The 17,822-nt window shown below is 31.1% G+C and overlaps 1 protein-coding gene across 1 annotated transcript in view; it reads right to left on the bottom strand.

The window, feature by feature from the left end:
- Positions 1-1,299: 1,299 nt before the first annotated feature.
- The window catches only part of LOC139528816 (fucolectin-like), a 62,804-nt gene continuing 46,281 nt past the window's right edge, over positions 1,300-17,822 (bottom strand). The window contains exons 6-8 of the mRNA XM_071325025.1: positions 7,659-7,964; positions 2,937-3,048; positions 1,300-1,506 (exon numbers count right to left, since the gene is read on the bottom strand). Of these exons, the coding sequence (XP_071181126.1) occupies positions 1,353-1,506; positions 2,937-3,048; positions 7,659-7,964 (572 nt within the window). The 3' untranslated portion in view covers positions 1,300-1,352. The remainder of the gene's footprint in view (positions 1,507-2,936; positions 3,049-7,658; positions 7,965-17,822) is intronic.

The raw sequence follows: 17,822 nt of genomic DNA on the forward strand, positions 1-17,822 counted from the left end.
GAAAATGATAGCTGATAGAATTATGAAAATTCACTTTATTCTTTGTATATGTATGTTCAAAGTATACAGAAAAACGCAAACCGGAAGTCTAATCTGACTTAAAATTTCGTCCAATGACGGGACAATATCCGAATGTCTTTTTTCTCGTTTTTCTCCCAAAACAACTCAATCTGAATAATCATATGAATGGATGACAAATGCGACTATGCACTGTACCTATAGGACCCAGAGGCGTGTTGATTAATTTATTGTGGAAAGAAGAGAATCGACACACACAATGAGGTCTTCTCGTTTAATAGTATAGAAGGTAGATACTGTAAGCAGAGCTCACAAAAATATACTACAATGCCACGCAAGAAGTAAAATACACCGTCTATGAAAAGCTACAGAAACCCTGGAATATCTTGAATACATGCAAAAACGACTCTATTAGAGTTTTTAACCCCACCCCCTTATTTGAAAAGGAGAAGAAAAACCACATCGCATTATACATAAATATACATTAGAGGAAGTTATATTTGGTTAAGTTTATATAGTAAAATCTCTTTATTCACAACACCACGCAGTACCGACGACAGTCATATGTTAAGGAACAGCAACACAAGAAACGTTTTGGAGAGGACAACAACGGTTTACAAAATGTTTTTCTTCTTGGTAACAGTGGTTACGCCTGTAAACCATATTCAATCACGCCATACTGGAAACCATCTGACAGGAGCCGAGAAAGATGGTTCACACTGAAAAACAAGCTTTTGGATGGTGGAAAAGACGAGGAGATAAATGGACAATACAATGGCCAAGAAGATGGAAATGGTGTACGAAACTACATTGCAAGAACCTTTTTAGACAATAATGAAAGATTTATGCAGGTATTTTGCTAAACAGTACAAACATAGCATCCAAAATCATGAAAATCAGCCAAAATAAACAAGTTATTAAGCATGAGAAATTTGGGACATACTCATGCTTTTTAAACATGTTAAAGGACCCGAACTTAAAGAAAAACACAAATTTTAAATATAACATGTATAAGTTTAAGTTAAAAGGATCCTTTTTTTATCAATACAATTTTTTAATATCTATATGTTCTGCATATTCTGTATAAAACAAGGCCAAACTGCAACTCTTTATTGCTTATTCAACTACATTGCGTCTTCGATGCATAGCTGTACAATAGGTACTCATACCACATATTCATCTTTTGAATTTAGGTCGTGATGGCTACAACATTGACAACATGGATAAAACAATATTATGCGTCAAACCAGTGTGAAATTTATGAATAGATAACAACAAATCTTCTCTTAAAACCAAACGCTGGTATATTTAATCAAAATAATTAAATAGTTCATTCAGTCTTTAATGGCAAGACGTAATTTTAACTTCTGATTCATTAGTTTGTAGTATTTAGTCTGTTGAATAAGCTTCTTCTTCTGTTCAACCAAAACCTCGTATTGCATTCTAGTCATGTCTTCTGGTTTAATTTTCGTCATAGCAGTCTTGCATCTGAAGGTATAGAAATGTATATCGAAATCATTCTATTTGAGCAGTCAAAATATGTTGACTGTATATTATTAGGTCATTAACAGTAACTCACCATATATAAATTTGTGTGTGAGATTGAAAATATGTTGATGTAGAGTTTTATTCATTGATTTTAGAAAAAGACATTAACATCTGAATATTAATGCCATTCATTTCAAATTGTTTGTCCTGTTTGTTTTTACCGAAATAATTTATTGAAGAATAACCAATACATTGTCTAAAAATACAAATTAAATTGTTAGTTTGTAAAAAAGATATTAGTCCTCTGCCTGCAATACCGAAAGGAGTGTACTTAAGGATTACAAATCCTTCCATAAGACAATCTTTTAGTCTAAAAAATCGGTCTTCAACACTTTTTATTTTGATTTGATATTTGGTATATATAGTGCAACCATGACAAGTTACAGATCAGTTGCAATTTAGCTTAAGTATGATGATTTTTTCACGTAGCGTTAAAGTCCTTTGACTAGGAAAATTAACACAAATAATCTGTTTTCAGTACTTTTTTTCAGCATGCTTTTGGATATTGATTAAATATTTAATACATGACAGATTACAGATCAAGTACAAATTTTGTTCTGGTAGATCAATGTACAAGGAATTGTTGACCAGTAGAAAAAAAATACTGAACGAATGGATAACAATTGTCACATTCCTTGCTTGGTAAAGGCATTTTCTGATGTAGAAAATAGAGAATTGCACCAGCTGGTGTTATAGCTAGCTAAACCTCTCACTTGTATAAAAGTTGCATCAAATTCAATTATATTGACAACGAGCCGCGAACAAAACAGACATAATAGGAAAAATGTCAAAAAGTCAGCAGTCAGCAATGTGTTTTAATCTCAATCACTACAAAAACCAAACAAAAAACAAATATTTAACAAAGAAGCACAAATGGCATACAGACCAAGCACATCAGAAAAAAATAAAGACAAGAATACACATATTTACCATGGTACAATAACACAATGACGGGATGTACATGTATAAGTACTGAGCCACGTCATATATGTAACAAAGAAACATAAAAAGGCATAAACAATGCAAAGCACATAGCAAAAATGAAAGACAAGCAACAAACAAGTTTAACAATAGTTCCAAAATGAAAGACAACAATACGAGAATATCACAAACAATAAAGACAGAATGTACCAGTACAACAAGTATCTCAATTACAATAATAAAGATTTAACAAAGAAGCACAAAAGGCAAATATCAAATTAAAGAACCTCATGCATTGCTTTCTTATTTTTGAAATTTATTACGTATGTTTTATACATCCATATACGATTGAAAATTTTTAATTACTGGGACCGAATGCTACATTAACAAAACCCGGTAGGGAACTATGTATTGCCATTCATTCTAAATTAATATGTGTAGATATATACTTTTCAGTCGTCAAATGCACATCATTGATCTGTACATCTTCCGTTGATGATGAATCTGGGTTGCTTGTAGGGACAGATTCAACAGCCCCTTCTTTTTCAACTGCAACATGACCTTAAAGACATAAAACAAACTGTACAAGCTAAACATAGTAAATTGATAATTGGATGTAATAAATAACCTATTACATATATATGTTGTATGAATGCCAATAAGACGACCCTCCATCCATGTCAACATGTATTTAAAGTTAACAATTAAAGATCAAATTACGGCATTTAGCACGGACCCATGGCTCACCGACAACATCGAGCTCTAAGGGCCCGAAAATTACCAGAAGATAAAACCTAGTTTAAATACCTATCTTTAAAATCTAGAAAGTTGGTAATATCTCTATTCTCCTACCTAATGGTTGAGGATTCAAGTTTAGTCACAAAAATTGCTCATTAGAAGTTTTTTTATTACTCGCCTTACAGCTTATCTCATATTAGTTCTAAAGTAGTCATATAGCATATGGCCTATGGGCTATATTTTCTGTGGCTGTCTCTTTCATCATTTCACACTTCTAATTGCTTTCTTACAAAAATGCTTCGCCTAATGAGTTGCTCGATTGTTAGTGGGGAAGAGAAATGCATGTTTTGAGATCATCCATACATGTCTTGATATGCGTTCATCCAAGGTTAACGGTGGGGTTCGTTTTGTTTAGTTTTTAGCATTCAATGTTGGATTTCGTAAACTGTATGTTGTCCTATGGTCTTTTTCAGTCATGGCGTTATCAGTTGGGTTTTTTCTTTCGATTTATGATTTAAAATATATCTTTGATATCTGACGGCCTCTTTCATCCATTAATGCATTGATATCTAATACTATGTGTTATATTGAAGTTACGGCAGTATTGTATTCTCTATCATTATCAAGTATGCATAATAAAACCAACATGTACATACAAGTTTAAAAGGTTATAGCAAAAACTATTGAACAAATTACGGACATGTGTGTCAACCGTGAACTCTGCATATCTTTTTATAACATGTAAATAAATATTTCTAATACTGTGTGTTCATAAATTCATGAAATAAAGGCACAATGTTTGGTCTGACAAAGTAATATAAATAAACAGATTAAGGTCTAGCACAATGTATATAGTTGAAGTGTTTCAGTTTGTAACCTGCATTTGCTGTCTCTCAATCGATTGATGACTTTTTATTTGAACAACAGTATACTAGTTGCCTTTTATAAGCATTTTTAATTGTAAGTTTGCATAGATACAGATTTCTATGAGATGTGATGACCTACATGTAGGTAATATGACATTGATTGATTCGTTATATGCGAAGAATGTATCTTGAAATAATCTAAGAGTGAATGACAGCCCTTGAATTTAATGCCGCACTCGCAACCCTTAGAGTACTCTTTATCTTTCTCGGAATGTTATCTTATGTTATATATTAACGACTGGGTATTTCGATCAACGATAATCAGCTTATTATCGTCTTGGGTTATTCTTAGCAAATTATGAGTATATCAGCATTCATTACTTCTAAGAACTTAACAGAAATTTCTAGAAGTAGCCATGGGCACCCCTATCGTTCACTAAATTGATAATATGGCACTTGCAATGTCCTTGTTTGTACGTTCAAAATAATAAAATAGGATATCCAAAAGGATATACAGAGATCGAAAACATCTTTCCTAGACGACAGTTTGATTGTCCGTAAAAATAAGAAAATGCTCCGTGTACATGTTACAGCATTTTTTTCATAATACTATCTGTCAGCATTAGTCGCGTTTGGTATTTGTTAAAGCTGGCTGTTCGAATAAAAGTAATCATTGCAACCTATCGTATAAGGTTCAAATGTAGTGGGTGTAACTAAAATAGTACGGCCTTCAACAATGACACAAACCTATACCATGTAGTCGACTATATAAAAAGTCTCCGACTCCCAAAAAAAATGAAGAATCCAAATAATAAAATGATGGGCCAACTCTAAAATAGGAAAAATGTAAGAAAGACAAATATGACAGTAAAGAACCAACATCAACGATCGAAATATAGGCTCCTGACAGACACAGACAGAATGTGGCGTAGTTAAACAGAGAGTGGTTTAAGCGCTTATACCTTCCATAATCTAGTGTTCGAACAGCGGTAAACTACTGTTGCCTTTATTTACAGTACAAAATAAGAAGAAACTCTGAAAATCAGTTGAAAAACTCATCAGGAAATCTTTCTTTAGTATAAAAAATTGAGAACGATGGTATAATTGCCAATGAGACAACTTTCCAGCAACGTTTAAGGGGGCTCGCGGGTATATATTTTTCTTATATATAGGATTTTTCTTAAAATAAACTTTTATCCTATGCCTAAAATAAAAATGAAATAAAATATGGGGTCACCGTTCATTTAAGCTCACAATCTGCCTTCGAAAGAAGCATGCATTTTTAATTAGGTCCTTTTTTTGTTGTTGAACTAATAGGAGATTAATTACAGAAATCGCTTAAATTTTACAATAGTTTATATTAAGTACAGCTTATTTGTAAAAAATAAAAAAAGTAAAGGTCAAAAATGGCATTTGTTTCACCAAAGGGAGATAATTTAGAGCTTTTTTTAATGATAGAAACATTTTTAAAGTCAACTGGTGCTAAAAAGGATTGATTTTTGGGTTGATTTATGTACCATATCCTAAAGTAACAACTAATTGTGTAATAATAAAAAATTGTAATGAAAACAAACTGTTTTTTTTGTACCCTCGAGCTTCCTTAAATGAAGAGGGTGTAAACAATTAAAGCCAATAAAAGTGTTTACAAAAATGTATTTTTGGTTCTAAAAGGAATTCGCATGGCAAATATTAAACTAATCAATTGAAAAAACTAACGGTCTAGTTAATTTTTAAAAACAGCACTTTATGAAAGAAATAAGAAGATGTGAAGACAGACATATTCCAACGACAACCAGATGAACGATAACCACTCAAGAACACTCGATGCTAAATAATCAACTAAGACTTTGGACCGACACATATAGTATCATATAGAATGTAGCGGAGTTAAACATGTGTGCATGTAGGCGCCAAGCCTACCGGAACCTGCAACAGTGGTTTAACAGTACAACAAAAGAAGTATTGAATTTGAGTATTTTTCTACAATACTTTTGAGAGGGCACTTGCTGCGAGATACATAAAATCAAAAAATGATTTTTTTTTGTGTTCAATCTTTAATGAAAGTGAAATATTACGCCGTGAGCAGCTAGTGTGGTTCAATTTTGTCAAAATAAGCTAAGAACATCGATGATGAATTATTTTCTTAAATAATTCGACCTCATTGAATCCGTATTCATGTGAACTTCATTGAACTCTTTAGCTAGTGATTGATTGTGCATGATTTATGTATGTTATGCTATTAAAAAAAAAAGGTAATACCAACATTGAAAGTATAACAAAGGTAAATCATTTAATTGATGGGTTCGATCCGAATTAAATCATTCTCAAACAGGTAAAATCATAGATTCATTTTTTTAACATTAAAATTGAATTCAAACAGACATAGAAAAAAATCCATTTTCATGAGGTTCATATATCTATTTATATTTATGATAATGTTTAAATAGTGTTATGTGACCGTCGGTTGTTTTCTAGATAATTAATTGGATGGCGTCTAGACTGAAATTGACAAGAAAGAAGCTATATCTTCTCGATCATATTCACTGTTGATTGTTTATTTAAAACTTTTTTTTTATAATTTGGATACATGTTTTACATTGTTGTCAAGCATATGTAAGAATTTGAGTCAAATCAGTGAACATGAAATTGACGGATAGTTCCCCTTTATACGCACAAATGACTTTTTCTATCGATTTTGCCTCGAAATGTAATATTCTTTTAAAAATGGTCACTTGGGAAAAGTCGATAAGAGTACAATATTTACTCGAAAGCGCAAGCGATACTAAGATACATGAACTGTAAAATTGGGAGAGTTTTCCGAGAGTGGATTGGAGATACGCTCTTAGCTCCTTCGTAATTTTCTCGTTAAGCGTTCGTACGTTTTCTCTTGAAAAAAAATTATAAAGTTGCTCGGTTATCTATCTCCATCTTGGATTCTGAGTAGCAGATAACAATTGGTCTAGATATTTAATAAAATGTGCAAATTTTATCGGTAGTATGTTATTCATGTGGAGGACTTTTAAAAATAAATATAGAAAATCATGTGTGTTTTTAACTTTGCCAAATAAGTGGAGATACCTCAGATAAAACGAAAATTACTCAATTACAGTTAGTTTATAATAGAAAGGGTTGTGAAAGGGTTGTACTATTACATATTTTAATATGTAGCAAGAAAAGTTTAGGGAACACATTTTTTGTATTTCTTATCTGAAATAATAGTATAACTGCTAACCCATATTTGTTATTATACTTTTGGAAAAATCATGATCACAACTTTATTTTGACAAATTATTATAAAATTCTAAAAGGAGATGAGACATGTATCTAATCTGTAATTTGTTGATTTACTAAACGTCTAGTGTTGAAACAATTGATGCGTTGCTCTTGGTCACAGGCCATTCATCAGAACCTCAAATTGTATTTCAATTAATGTATGCATATTATAATTACAGAACATTTTGATTGAAATTATACTCTGTCTTATTCTAATGATATTTTCATTTAGCAATTTATAAATTTATGCTCAAAACCATACCGATTAAATGACACATAACTTAAATAACTCACTTTTTACAACAAAAATATTCAAACTTGTGATGTAAGACTGGTTCACTGCGAAACCGCGGCAAACATAAGTGCCTTCATCTTCTAATATACTATAGTCTAATGTCAATTCACTAGCAATCATTCTGACAGGTACGTCAGTAACATACTCGTTTATGTGTACTCGTGACTTCCACCTGGGATCTCGTTCACGTATCATGTGACCATTAAAGAACCAGTCTATCTCTCCTTCAGTAATACCTGTTATATTGCATACTAATTTGATAGGTTCTGTAAGATTGATAAACTTAGTACCATCTATAGTTATTGCTGAAATAAAAAGAGTAGGCCCGTTAAAACCAGAAAAATACAAATTTCTATTATTTATCATGTTTATTTGAAAAAGGAATACTTTTGTTTCATAAATATTGACTGTTTGTTTACGAAGCATTGAATCGTAGTAAATATAATGAAATTTGATGTGACTTGTCATACAAGTATGACGTTAAGCTAGCTATAAATTCAGGTACCATCAACCATTTTCTACATAAGAAAATGTCTGTACCAAGTTAGGAATATGACTCTGTTAATGATTCGTTTGACGTGTTTAAGCTTTTTGAATTTGTCATTTAATTAAGGACTTTCCGTTTTGAACTGTCCTCGGAATTCAATATTTTTATGATTCTACTTCTTTTTAATGCTGTATGCAATAGTCCAATTATCTGTCGTGTCTTAAAATATTTAATGATGAGGATGTCGGACGCAAGAAATTTTTAAACGTGTTGTTTTCCAATTTTTACATCAATTGGTCGATACCTCTGCTGGTGGACTATCAGTCCCCGAGGGTATCATCAGGGCAGTACTTCGGTACTGACATGATTGAACAAACTTTGTCTGTTTATAAATTTTGAAATTATTAAGAAACTAAGGTTTCAACTCCCTCAGGCAAAATTGACTTTAGATGAATTTGGCTATTTATTTTAGTCAGTTTTGGCAAATAGCTCTTCAACGGGTTCGGAACTTATACATCTTCGGATTTCAAATGTTTGGCTTTGATGAAGGTAAATCCAGAAAAGCGCTTCGAACGCAAGAAAATAAACGTATTGTTTTCCATTTTTTACCATGTTTTTATTTTTTAACGTCACCTCATTACTAAATGTTAAATTTTGTGTTTTAGGTCAGTTTTTCTAATGCTACAAGGAATAGTTCAACTGCATTTCACTACAAACTCCTCAGAGTCTGAATTGATCAGTTTTTGTGCTCGATCAGTAAAATCGAGCACACATTTTACTCGACTAGTCTCGACATTGTCTCGACTGTACTTAACTGTACTAAAGTGTACTCGACTAGGTCTCGACTTTACTTAATTAGTCTGATTCAGTACTTGATGATCTTTGTGTAGTCTGAAATGGTCTTGACCAAGGCTCGACCTGTCTCAACCTGTCTTGACTAGTCTCGACCTGTCTCGACTAGTCTCGACTCAGTCTCAACCAGTCTTGACTAGTCTTGAATTTCAAATTTAGTTTTGACTGGTGTAAATCAGCCAATCTAACTAAATTAAATATTGATCTTACAAAATTCAAGCTTATTAGGTAGTTTGATTTATTGCTGTGAAATGAAAGAATTTAATTTTACAATATGTAAAAAAAAAAATTATTATATAAAATTCAGATAGGCATCTTTAATTTTTTTTTATAACTTTTTCAAATCAACTTGGATTTTCATCAAACTATGCAGATATCTTAGATATATATCAAGCTTACTGAATCCCATTTCATTTAGTTTTTTTGTTGTATTGCTGTAAAATTTAAGAATTAAAGTAATTTTGGTAAAAAAAAAGCTAGGATTTGCAATTCGGACAAAATAGAGATGGTACACTTTAATTTTTTTTTAATAACTTTTTCAAATCAACTTGGATTTGCATCAAACTATGCAGCTATCTTACATATATATCAAGCTTACTGAATCCCATTTCTTTTAGTTTTTTGTGTATTGCTGTTAAAATTTAAGAATTAAAGTAATCTTGGTACAAAAAGCTAGGATTTGCAATTCGGACAAAATAGAGATAGTACACTCTAATTTTTTTAATAACTTTTTCAAATCAACTTGGATTTGCATCAAACTATGCAGCTATCTTACATATATATCAATCTTACTGAATCCTATTTCATTTAGTTATTTGTGTATTGCTGTAAAATTTAAGAATTAAAGTAATCTTGGTAAAAAAAAAGCTAGGATTTGCAATTCGGACAAAATAGAGATAGTACACTTTAATTTTTTTTATAACTTTTTCAAATCAACTTGGATTTTCATCAAACTATGCAGCTATCTTATATATATATATCAAGCTTACTGAATCCCATTTCATTTAGTTTTTTGTTGTAGTGCTGTAAAAGGAGTAGGTCCGGTAAGACCCCTTTTTGGCCCCAAAATATAACAGTTTTACAAAATTGTTAAAATGTAAACTTTTAGTTATTTATTGGACAGTTGAATGCTTCTGCTACAAAAATATGGGCAGTTTTTGACAATACAATGCACATATATCGGGTTGTAGCACCATTAAGTCATGCTAAATTACTGAAATCTTCAAAATTCTATCATTTTAGTTAAATTTTGGACGGTTTCCCTGTAAAACGAAAGTGGCCGCATTCGTGTTTATCCTTAATATTGAAATGTAAGTTGTATTTTATGATAATACATAACATATATAAAGGTTGTGGATGAACACGGATGCGGCCACTTTCATTTTTGACAAAAACCATCTTAAAAATGACGTTTTTTGGCATATTTGAGAGATTTTTCATATTTCAGCTTGAATCGGATCATTTTTAATGACTTAATCAGTTAAAATCTTTCTCTTTTACTAATTGAATCAAGTGAAATAGACACTTAAGTGTTTAAAAAGTGGTCAAAATCTTTCGTCAGTTGAAACTGAAATTTGAGGCCAAAATGAGTCCTTACCGGACCTACTCCCTTTAAAATAAAGTAATCTTGGTAAAAAAAAGCTGGGATTTGCAATTTGGACAAAATAGAGATAGTACACTTTAATTTGTTTAATAAATTTTTCAAATCAACTTGGATTTTCATCAAACTATGCAGCTATCTTAAATGTATACTAAGCTTACTAAATCCCAGGTCATTTTGTTTTTTGTTGTATTGCTGTCAAATTCAAGAATTAAATTAATCTAGGTCAAAAAAGCTAGAATTTGCAATTCGAACAAAATAGAGATAGTGCACTTTAATTTTTTTTATAACTTTTTAAATTCAACTTGGATTTTATTGAAACTATATAGCTAACTTGGTGATGTATTCATCTTACTGAATCCCAGGTTGTTATAAAGTTTATTGTATTGCTGTCAAATTTAAGAATTAATTTAATCTCGGTAAAAAAAGCTAGGATTTGCAGTTTTGACAAAATAGAGATGGTACACTTTAATTTTTTTCATAACTTTTTCAAATCAACTTAGATTTTCATCAAACTCTACAAATATCTTTGCAATATATTGATCTTACTGAATCATAGGTTGTTATTGTGTTTGGTGTATTTCTGTCAAATTTAAGAATTTGATTAACCTAATTCAAAAAGCTACGATATTAAAAATATATCTTTTCTCATATTTTGGGAAAAAGTATAAATAAAATAGTTATATAATTCCTTTAATTTTTTATTCCTTTTGATATACACTTTATAAATATATCAAAAAGGGATGAAACATTATAAATTATTAAAATAGTTCTTCTGATTTGTGGTGATTTATAAAGCAATACCTTCTGCTTGGGGCAAACTTATTAAAAAGATCACATCTACCAGAGAGTTTTAAATTCTAAATAACATTTATTCAAAGTTGCAACATCCTGCTAAATCTAAATCGCAGGGCTTTTAATTCACTACATAAGTAATACACGAGTTTAAGAAAAGTAGGGCTTTCTTTTTACCTGTAAAACTCACGTGTACTGATGTAATTAAATCATGTATAGTGCCATATGTCATTAAATTTGACAAAAAAATATTTTAAAACTTCATACATGTAACAACCTGGGATTTAGTAAGATCACCAAGGTAGCTATATAGTTTTAATAAAATCCAAGTTGATTTGAAAAAGTTATAAAAAAATTAAAGTGTACTATCTCTGTTTTGTCTGAATTGCAAATCCTAGCTTTTTTTACCAAGATTACTTTAATTCTTAAATTTTACAGCAATACAACAAAAAACTAAATTAAATGGGATTCAGTAAGCTTGATATATATGTAAGATAGCTGCATAGTTTGATGAAAATCCAAGTTGATTTGAAAAAGTTATAAAAAAAATTAAAGTGTACTATCTCTATTTTGTCCGAATTGCAAATCCTAGCTTTTTATACCAAGATTAATTTAATTCTTAAATTTTAACAGCAATACACAAAAATCTAAATGAAATGGGATTCAGTAAGCTTGATATATATGTAAGATAGCTGCATAGTTTGATGCAAATCCAAGTTGATTTGAAAAAGTTATTAAAAAAATTAAAGTGTACTATCTCTATTTTGTCCGAATTGCAAATCTTAGCTTTTTATACCAAGATTACTTTAATTCTCAAATTTTACAGCAATACAACAAAAAAATAAATGAAATGGGATTCAGTTAGCTTGATATATATGTAAGATAGCTGCATAGTTTGATGAAAATCCAAGTTGATTTGAAAAAGTTATAACAAAAATTAAAGATGCCTATCTGAATTTTTATATAATAATTTTTTTTTTACATATTGTAAAATTAAATTCTTTCATTTCACAGCAATAAATTAAACTACCTAATAAGCTTGAATTTTGTAAGATCAATATTTAATTTAGTTAGATGGGCTGATTTACACCTGCAGTCAAAACTAAATTTGAAGGTCAAGACCAGTCGAGACAGGTCGAGACAGGTCGAGCCTTGGTCAAGACCATTTCAGACTACACAAATAAAGGCAACAGTAGTATACCGCTGTTCAAAACTCATAAATCCATGGACAAAAAACAAAATCGGGCTAACAAACTAAAACCGAGGGAAACGCATTAAATATAAGAGGAGAACAACGACATAACACTAAAATGTAACACATATAGACAAAATCCCACGAGAATAACAAATATAACATATATATATAACATCAAAACCAAATACATGAATTTGGGATAGACAAGTACCGTGACACGTCTTATCGCAATGTGAATTTACACTCAAAAATAAGAGAAAACAAACGACACAACGTTATAATGTAATACACCCAGAAACGAACTATAATATAACAATGACCATATTCCTGACTTGGTACAGGGCATTTTTAAAGGAAAAAATGGTGGGTTGAACCTGGTTTTGTGGCATGCCAAACCTCGCACTTTTATGGCCATGTGAAATATAACATCAAAATGACAACACAGGACTACAATATAAATAAATTGGAGAACACAATTGACAAAGAATCACACGAACAACAGCCAACAAAAGGCAACAAGTTCAAAATTTTAAGATCATCAAGTACTGAATCAGACTAATTAGGTAAAGTCGAGACCTAGTCGAGTACACTTAAGTACAGTTAAGTACAGTCGAGACAATGTCGCGACTAGTCGAGTAAAATGTGTGCTCGATTTTACTGGTCGAGCACAAAAACTGGTCAATTCAGACTATGAGGAGTTTGTAGTGTTTGGTGTATGGAATATTTGGAAGTTTTGTATTTTTATCTGGCAATAATAACCGACCATAACCTCATTTATATCGCTCAATTTAATTGGTCAATCTTACGTTTTCCTGGTTTAGTTTGTTTCTTAGATACTATATAAACTATTTTTAAAATATGAACTGAATGTAAGGTGTACATGTATGTCATGCAATGTTCTATAAAATTTAGCGTCCTTTTTCATGGTAAATATAAAGTTTTCCTGGTTATTTTATTTTTCTTACCAGAGCAATAGATTATCTATATATTTAAATAAAATTGAGAAAGGAAATGGGGAATGTGTCAAAGCGACAACAACCCGACCATAAAGCAGACAACAGCCGAAGGCCACCAATGGGTCTTCAATGTTGCGAGAAACTTCCGCACCCGTAGGCGTCCTTCAGCTGGCCCCTTAAAAATATGTACATCAGTACAGTGATAATGAACGTCATACTAAACTCCGAATTATACACATGAAACTAAAATTAAAAATCATACAAGACTAACAAAGGCCAGAGGCTCCTGAATTGGGACAGACGCAAAATTGCGGGGGAGTTAAACATGTTTATGCGATCTCAACCCTCCCCCTATACCTCTAGCCAATGTAAACAAGTAAACGCATAACAATACGCACATTAAAATTCAGTTCAAGAGAAGTCCGAGTCCGATGTCAGAAGATGTAACAAAAGAAAATAAATAAAATGACAATAATGCATGAATAACAACAGACTACTAGCAGTTAACTGACATGAGCTCCAGACCTCAATTAAACTGATTGAAAGATTATGTATTCATCATATGAATATCAGGCACAATTTAAAGCATATTTGGTGTTTGTTATGTTTGTAAGGTGTACAGGTATTTTTAGTTTGGTTTTTCTGACCTACCTTCACCTGATATTCTTGGGTCATGCTAAGTTTATTTGAATTAAAGCTTTATATTTAAAACTATCAACATAAAATAAATGGCTAGTAAAGCGAGACATTTCTTAAGCATAGATTACCTTAGCTGTATTTAGCAAAACTTTTAGGAGTTGTGGTCCTCAATGTTCTTCAATTTCATAGTTTATTTAGTCTTTTGAACTTCTTTGGATTCGAGCGTCACTGATGAGTCTTTTGTAGACGAAACGTGCGTCTGGCGTATATACAAAATTTAGTCCTTGTATCTATGATGAGTTTATTTACAACCACTGGTCGATGCCACTGCTGGTGGAGATTTATTTCCCCGAGGGTATAACAAGCCCAGTAGTCAGCACTTTTTGTGCTGACATGAATTATCATTGATATGGTTATATTTATAAATGAACTGTTTACAAAATTGAATTTTTTGAAATACTAAGGCTTTTCTACCTCAGGCATAGATTACCTTAGCTGTATTTGGCAAAACGTTTATGAATTTTGGTCCTCAATGCTCTTCAACTTCATACTTTATTTGGTCTTTTTTAACTTCTTTGGATTCGAGCGTCACTGATGAGTCTTTTGTAGACGAAACGTGCGTCTGGAGTATATACAAAATTTAGTCCTGGTATCTATGTTGAGTTTATTTTCCGTATGAAAAATGTTAGTAAAAGACATGAAACATTGTCTAAACTAAATATTAAGAGGTGCATTTAACTCGTGAATTGATTTTAAAACATTTGTATACAAATCAAGCGAGAAAATTTGATGGAGTCGCACAACCTGTAAACGGACGTATTGTGTTATTTCGACAAGGTTATAAGTGCCCCTTGCATTATATTTGCTATCATGCAAATCCAGACCAGTAAAATTATCACGTTGTTAATATATGTATCAAATTTATAATTAATTGTATTCTGATGTGAAAGTTTTAAACAAACAGAAGAATATATATGTTAATTAGTTAATACTTATTTTGTTTAACATTGGATTTTCCGTTTGCACTTTAGAGTCCTACATATATATAATTGAAATTTACTTTTCCCAAAATACTTAACCAACCCTCTGTACATTTTGTTTTTGGTTTAAAGCATACTTTTTTTATAAAAGTATTACATATATATGCATGCGATGACTGCATAACATTATTGCAGTAAACATGCATGATAATATTGTGCAATATAGTTAGCAATGTACATATTAACAAAAAAACATACATATTTTGTCATCTAACGGCGTTCCTGTGAATGGAAAAGACAGAAACATTAAATTTGTATCACACAATGTTAGACTAGTCTTCGTCTTATGGATGCCGCGATTTCTCTAGATATCAGACTGGTGTAGCATCTGTCCGAATATGTGCAATTTACTATCGTGTTTATGTGTCCTGTTTGGTAAAGTCGACGTGCAAAATCTCCTTTTTGTAAAACAATTACCATGTTCGTATACAGTTGGAGATTAACAAGCACCTGCTGTGATGATATTTGTAAAAAGGTAAGCTATATAGGCGTTGATAACATGAGAACAATGCAGTACTTCAATTTGTTTTCAGTTTTGGTGTTTATTTCATGGAATTTGAAGTTATTCATAATTCGCAGATTTACAAAACAAATCAAGAAGGAAGTAAAAAGAGCATCTTTACAATATTTAGTTAACTGTCCTCAAACTATTCTATTAGATATTTCTAATTAAAAGTCCAGTGGCAATTACGATGTACTTCGTCCATTAAAAACACAAACAAAAATTTAGAAATAAACTGAATCACCGCGTACAGATAATTCATTACTGACAGCGGTTATATTGGCTAGGGTTCTTTTGTAGCTTTACAATAACAAAAGCTTAACAGAATCAATTAACAGGAAGAGAACGACAAATAATAGTTTCATTTTTCAACTGATGTTTATATGCGTGGTTTGTCTTATTTTTATCTAATTTTAACAAATGTGTAATCATAATCTTAGCTGATAATAATTGTGTCTTGATTCGTTATATTCTTCTTGTCTTATTATTTGCCTTCTATTGTAGTTACATTGTATCACAAACATTCGGAAAAAATATTCTTACATCGGTAGAAAAATAGATGTTCACAGATAAGAAATCTACAAACAAACAAACAAATGATATTGATCAACAAATTATATCTCAAATGATCAATATTTTATATTGAGAGCGTTGCAATGTCAATGGTTTATCATATTGTTATATAATGTGTTCTAGAGAGTAATATTGGTAAGCTTCATACCTGAACAGAATGCTCCTATTGATAAAAGGCAAACTAAATTAATCCACATTATTCCGTTTGTTGCGAATGTACGTGAAACTAACTTGGAGTGGTGATGTTTCCTGGCTGACAGCTTTTTATATGGAAATGAATGACAAAACGAGTTAAAACTATTATTGTCGTATTATATAGCAGAAATTGTTTTCAGACTTAACTATCATATATATATATGTGTGTATCTCACAGTTAATTTGACATAATTGATATAATTTGATTTATTATTTTAATAGTCAAATTGACCTTAAAATATTAAAGGCCATGTTATTTATAACATTTGTTCAAAAGTTTAGACGCAAACAGAAGGTAGAGTTCACTTCGTTTATTTCATATTAAATTATTTGTATAAAATTTTATCAACAATATATCAAAGACAATTTATGCTGACAGGTAAAGAGTGTCAATTTTCTTTATTTCTATGCACATTTAAATTCATTCTGTTTAGCTGATGTAGCTTATATGTTTTTCAAAATTATATTAACAAATTTCTTTACTCATAGAGTAAAATAGGTAACAATCCAAGTATTTGTCAAGATTAGCGAGTTGAGGATGATTTTATTCAACCATGCTTTTGCTGTCATGTGTCAGATTAACCTAGCATCACGATTTTATTTAATAATACCTTAAAAGATGAAAATCGTCTAATTATGGTTATAAAGTCATCCTGTTATTATAATTTGATAATTATACACATTCTGGTATCTGATTGTCAACCTAACGTTTACTGACCGTTTAGTCATCTGTAAATGCAAACATAATTGCCCTATTTTGATAATATCGTTGTTATAAATCCACAAGGTAAGTACAAATATACAAATCATTCGCAATGGCGCCCTGTTGGGTAAATTATCGAAATTCTACATCTGCTTTATAAGATAAGCGAAAGATACCAGAGGAACAGTCTTAAATTTAAGACAGAAATATTATGGTATGGTGACCCGATCCCCTTCTCCCACCAGACTTAATTAACAACAGGATATCAAACAATATCTCGTCCTTACAAGTTATTAGAAAACAATTTTCTCGTATGATCAACAATCACATTGTGTTTAATAAAAAATTCCACGAATGATTAAATGTACATTCCAGTGTAACGTCATATGACCTTTTACGGTGTCAAACTTTATCTTTGGACATTTTGCGTCTTTTTGTTCGATTTAGAATGTAACAAAATTTGACAAAAAGAAGATTATCAAATGAAAAGTGTGAGTGTTTTATGTATTATGAATAAATCACATAGGTCTGTTGCTTTCGACGAAATTTTAATCGTCTTAACTTTTGAGAGTTGTCATAGACCTACCAAATAGTCAAAAGACATGCCGTAATAAAGTCTTATTAGA

This window comes from Mytilus edulis, chromosome 6 (genome assembly GCF_963676685.1).
Source record: "Mytilus edulis chromosome 6, xbMytEdul2.2, whole genome shotgun sequence".
In the NCBI taxonomy this organism is placed as follows: domain Eukaryota; kingdom Metazoa; phylum Mollusca; class Bivalvia; order Mytilida; family Mytilidae; genus Mytilus; species Mytilus edulis.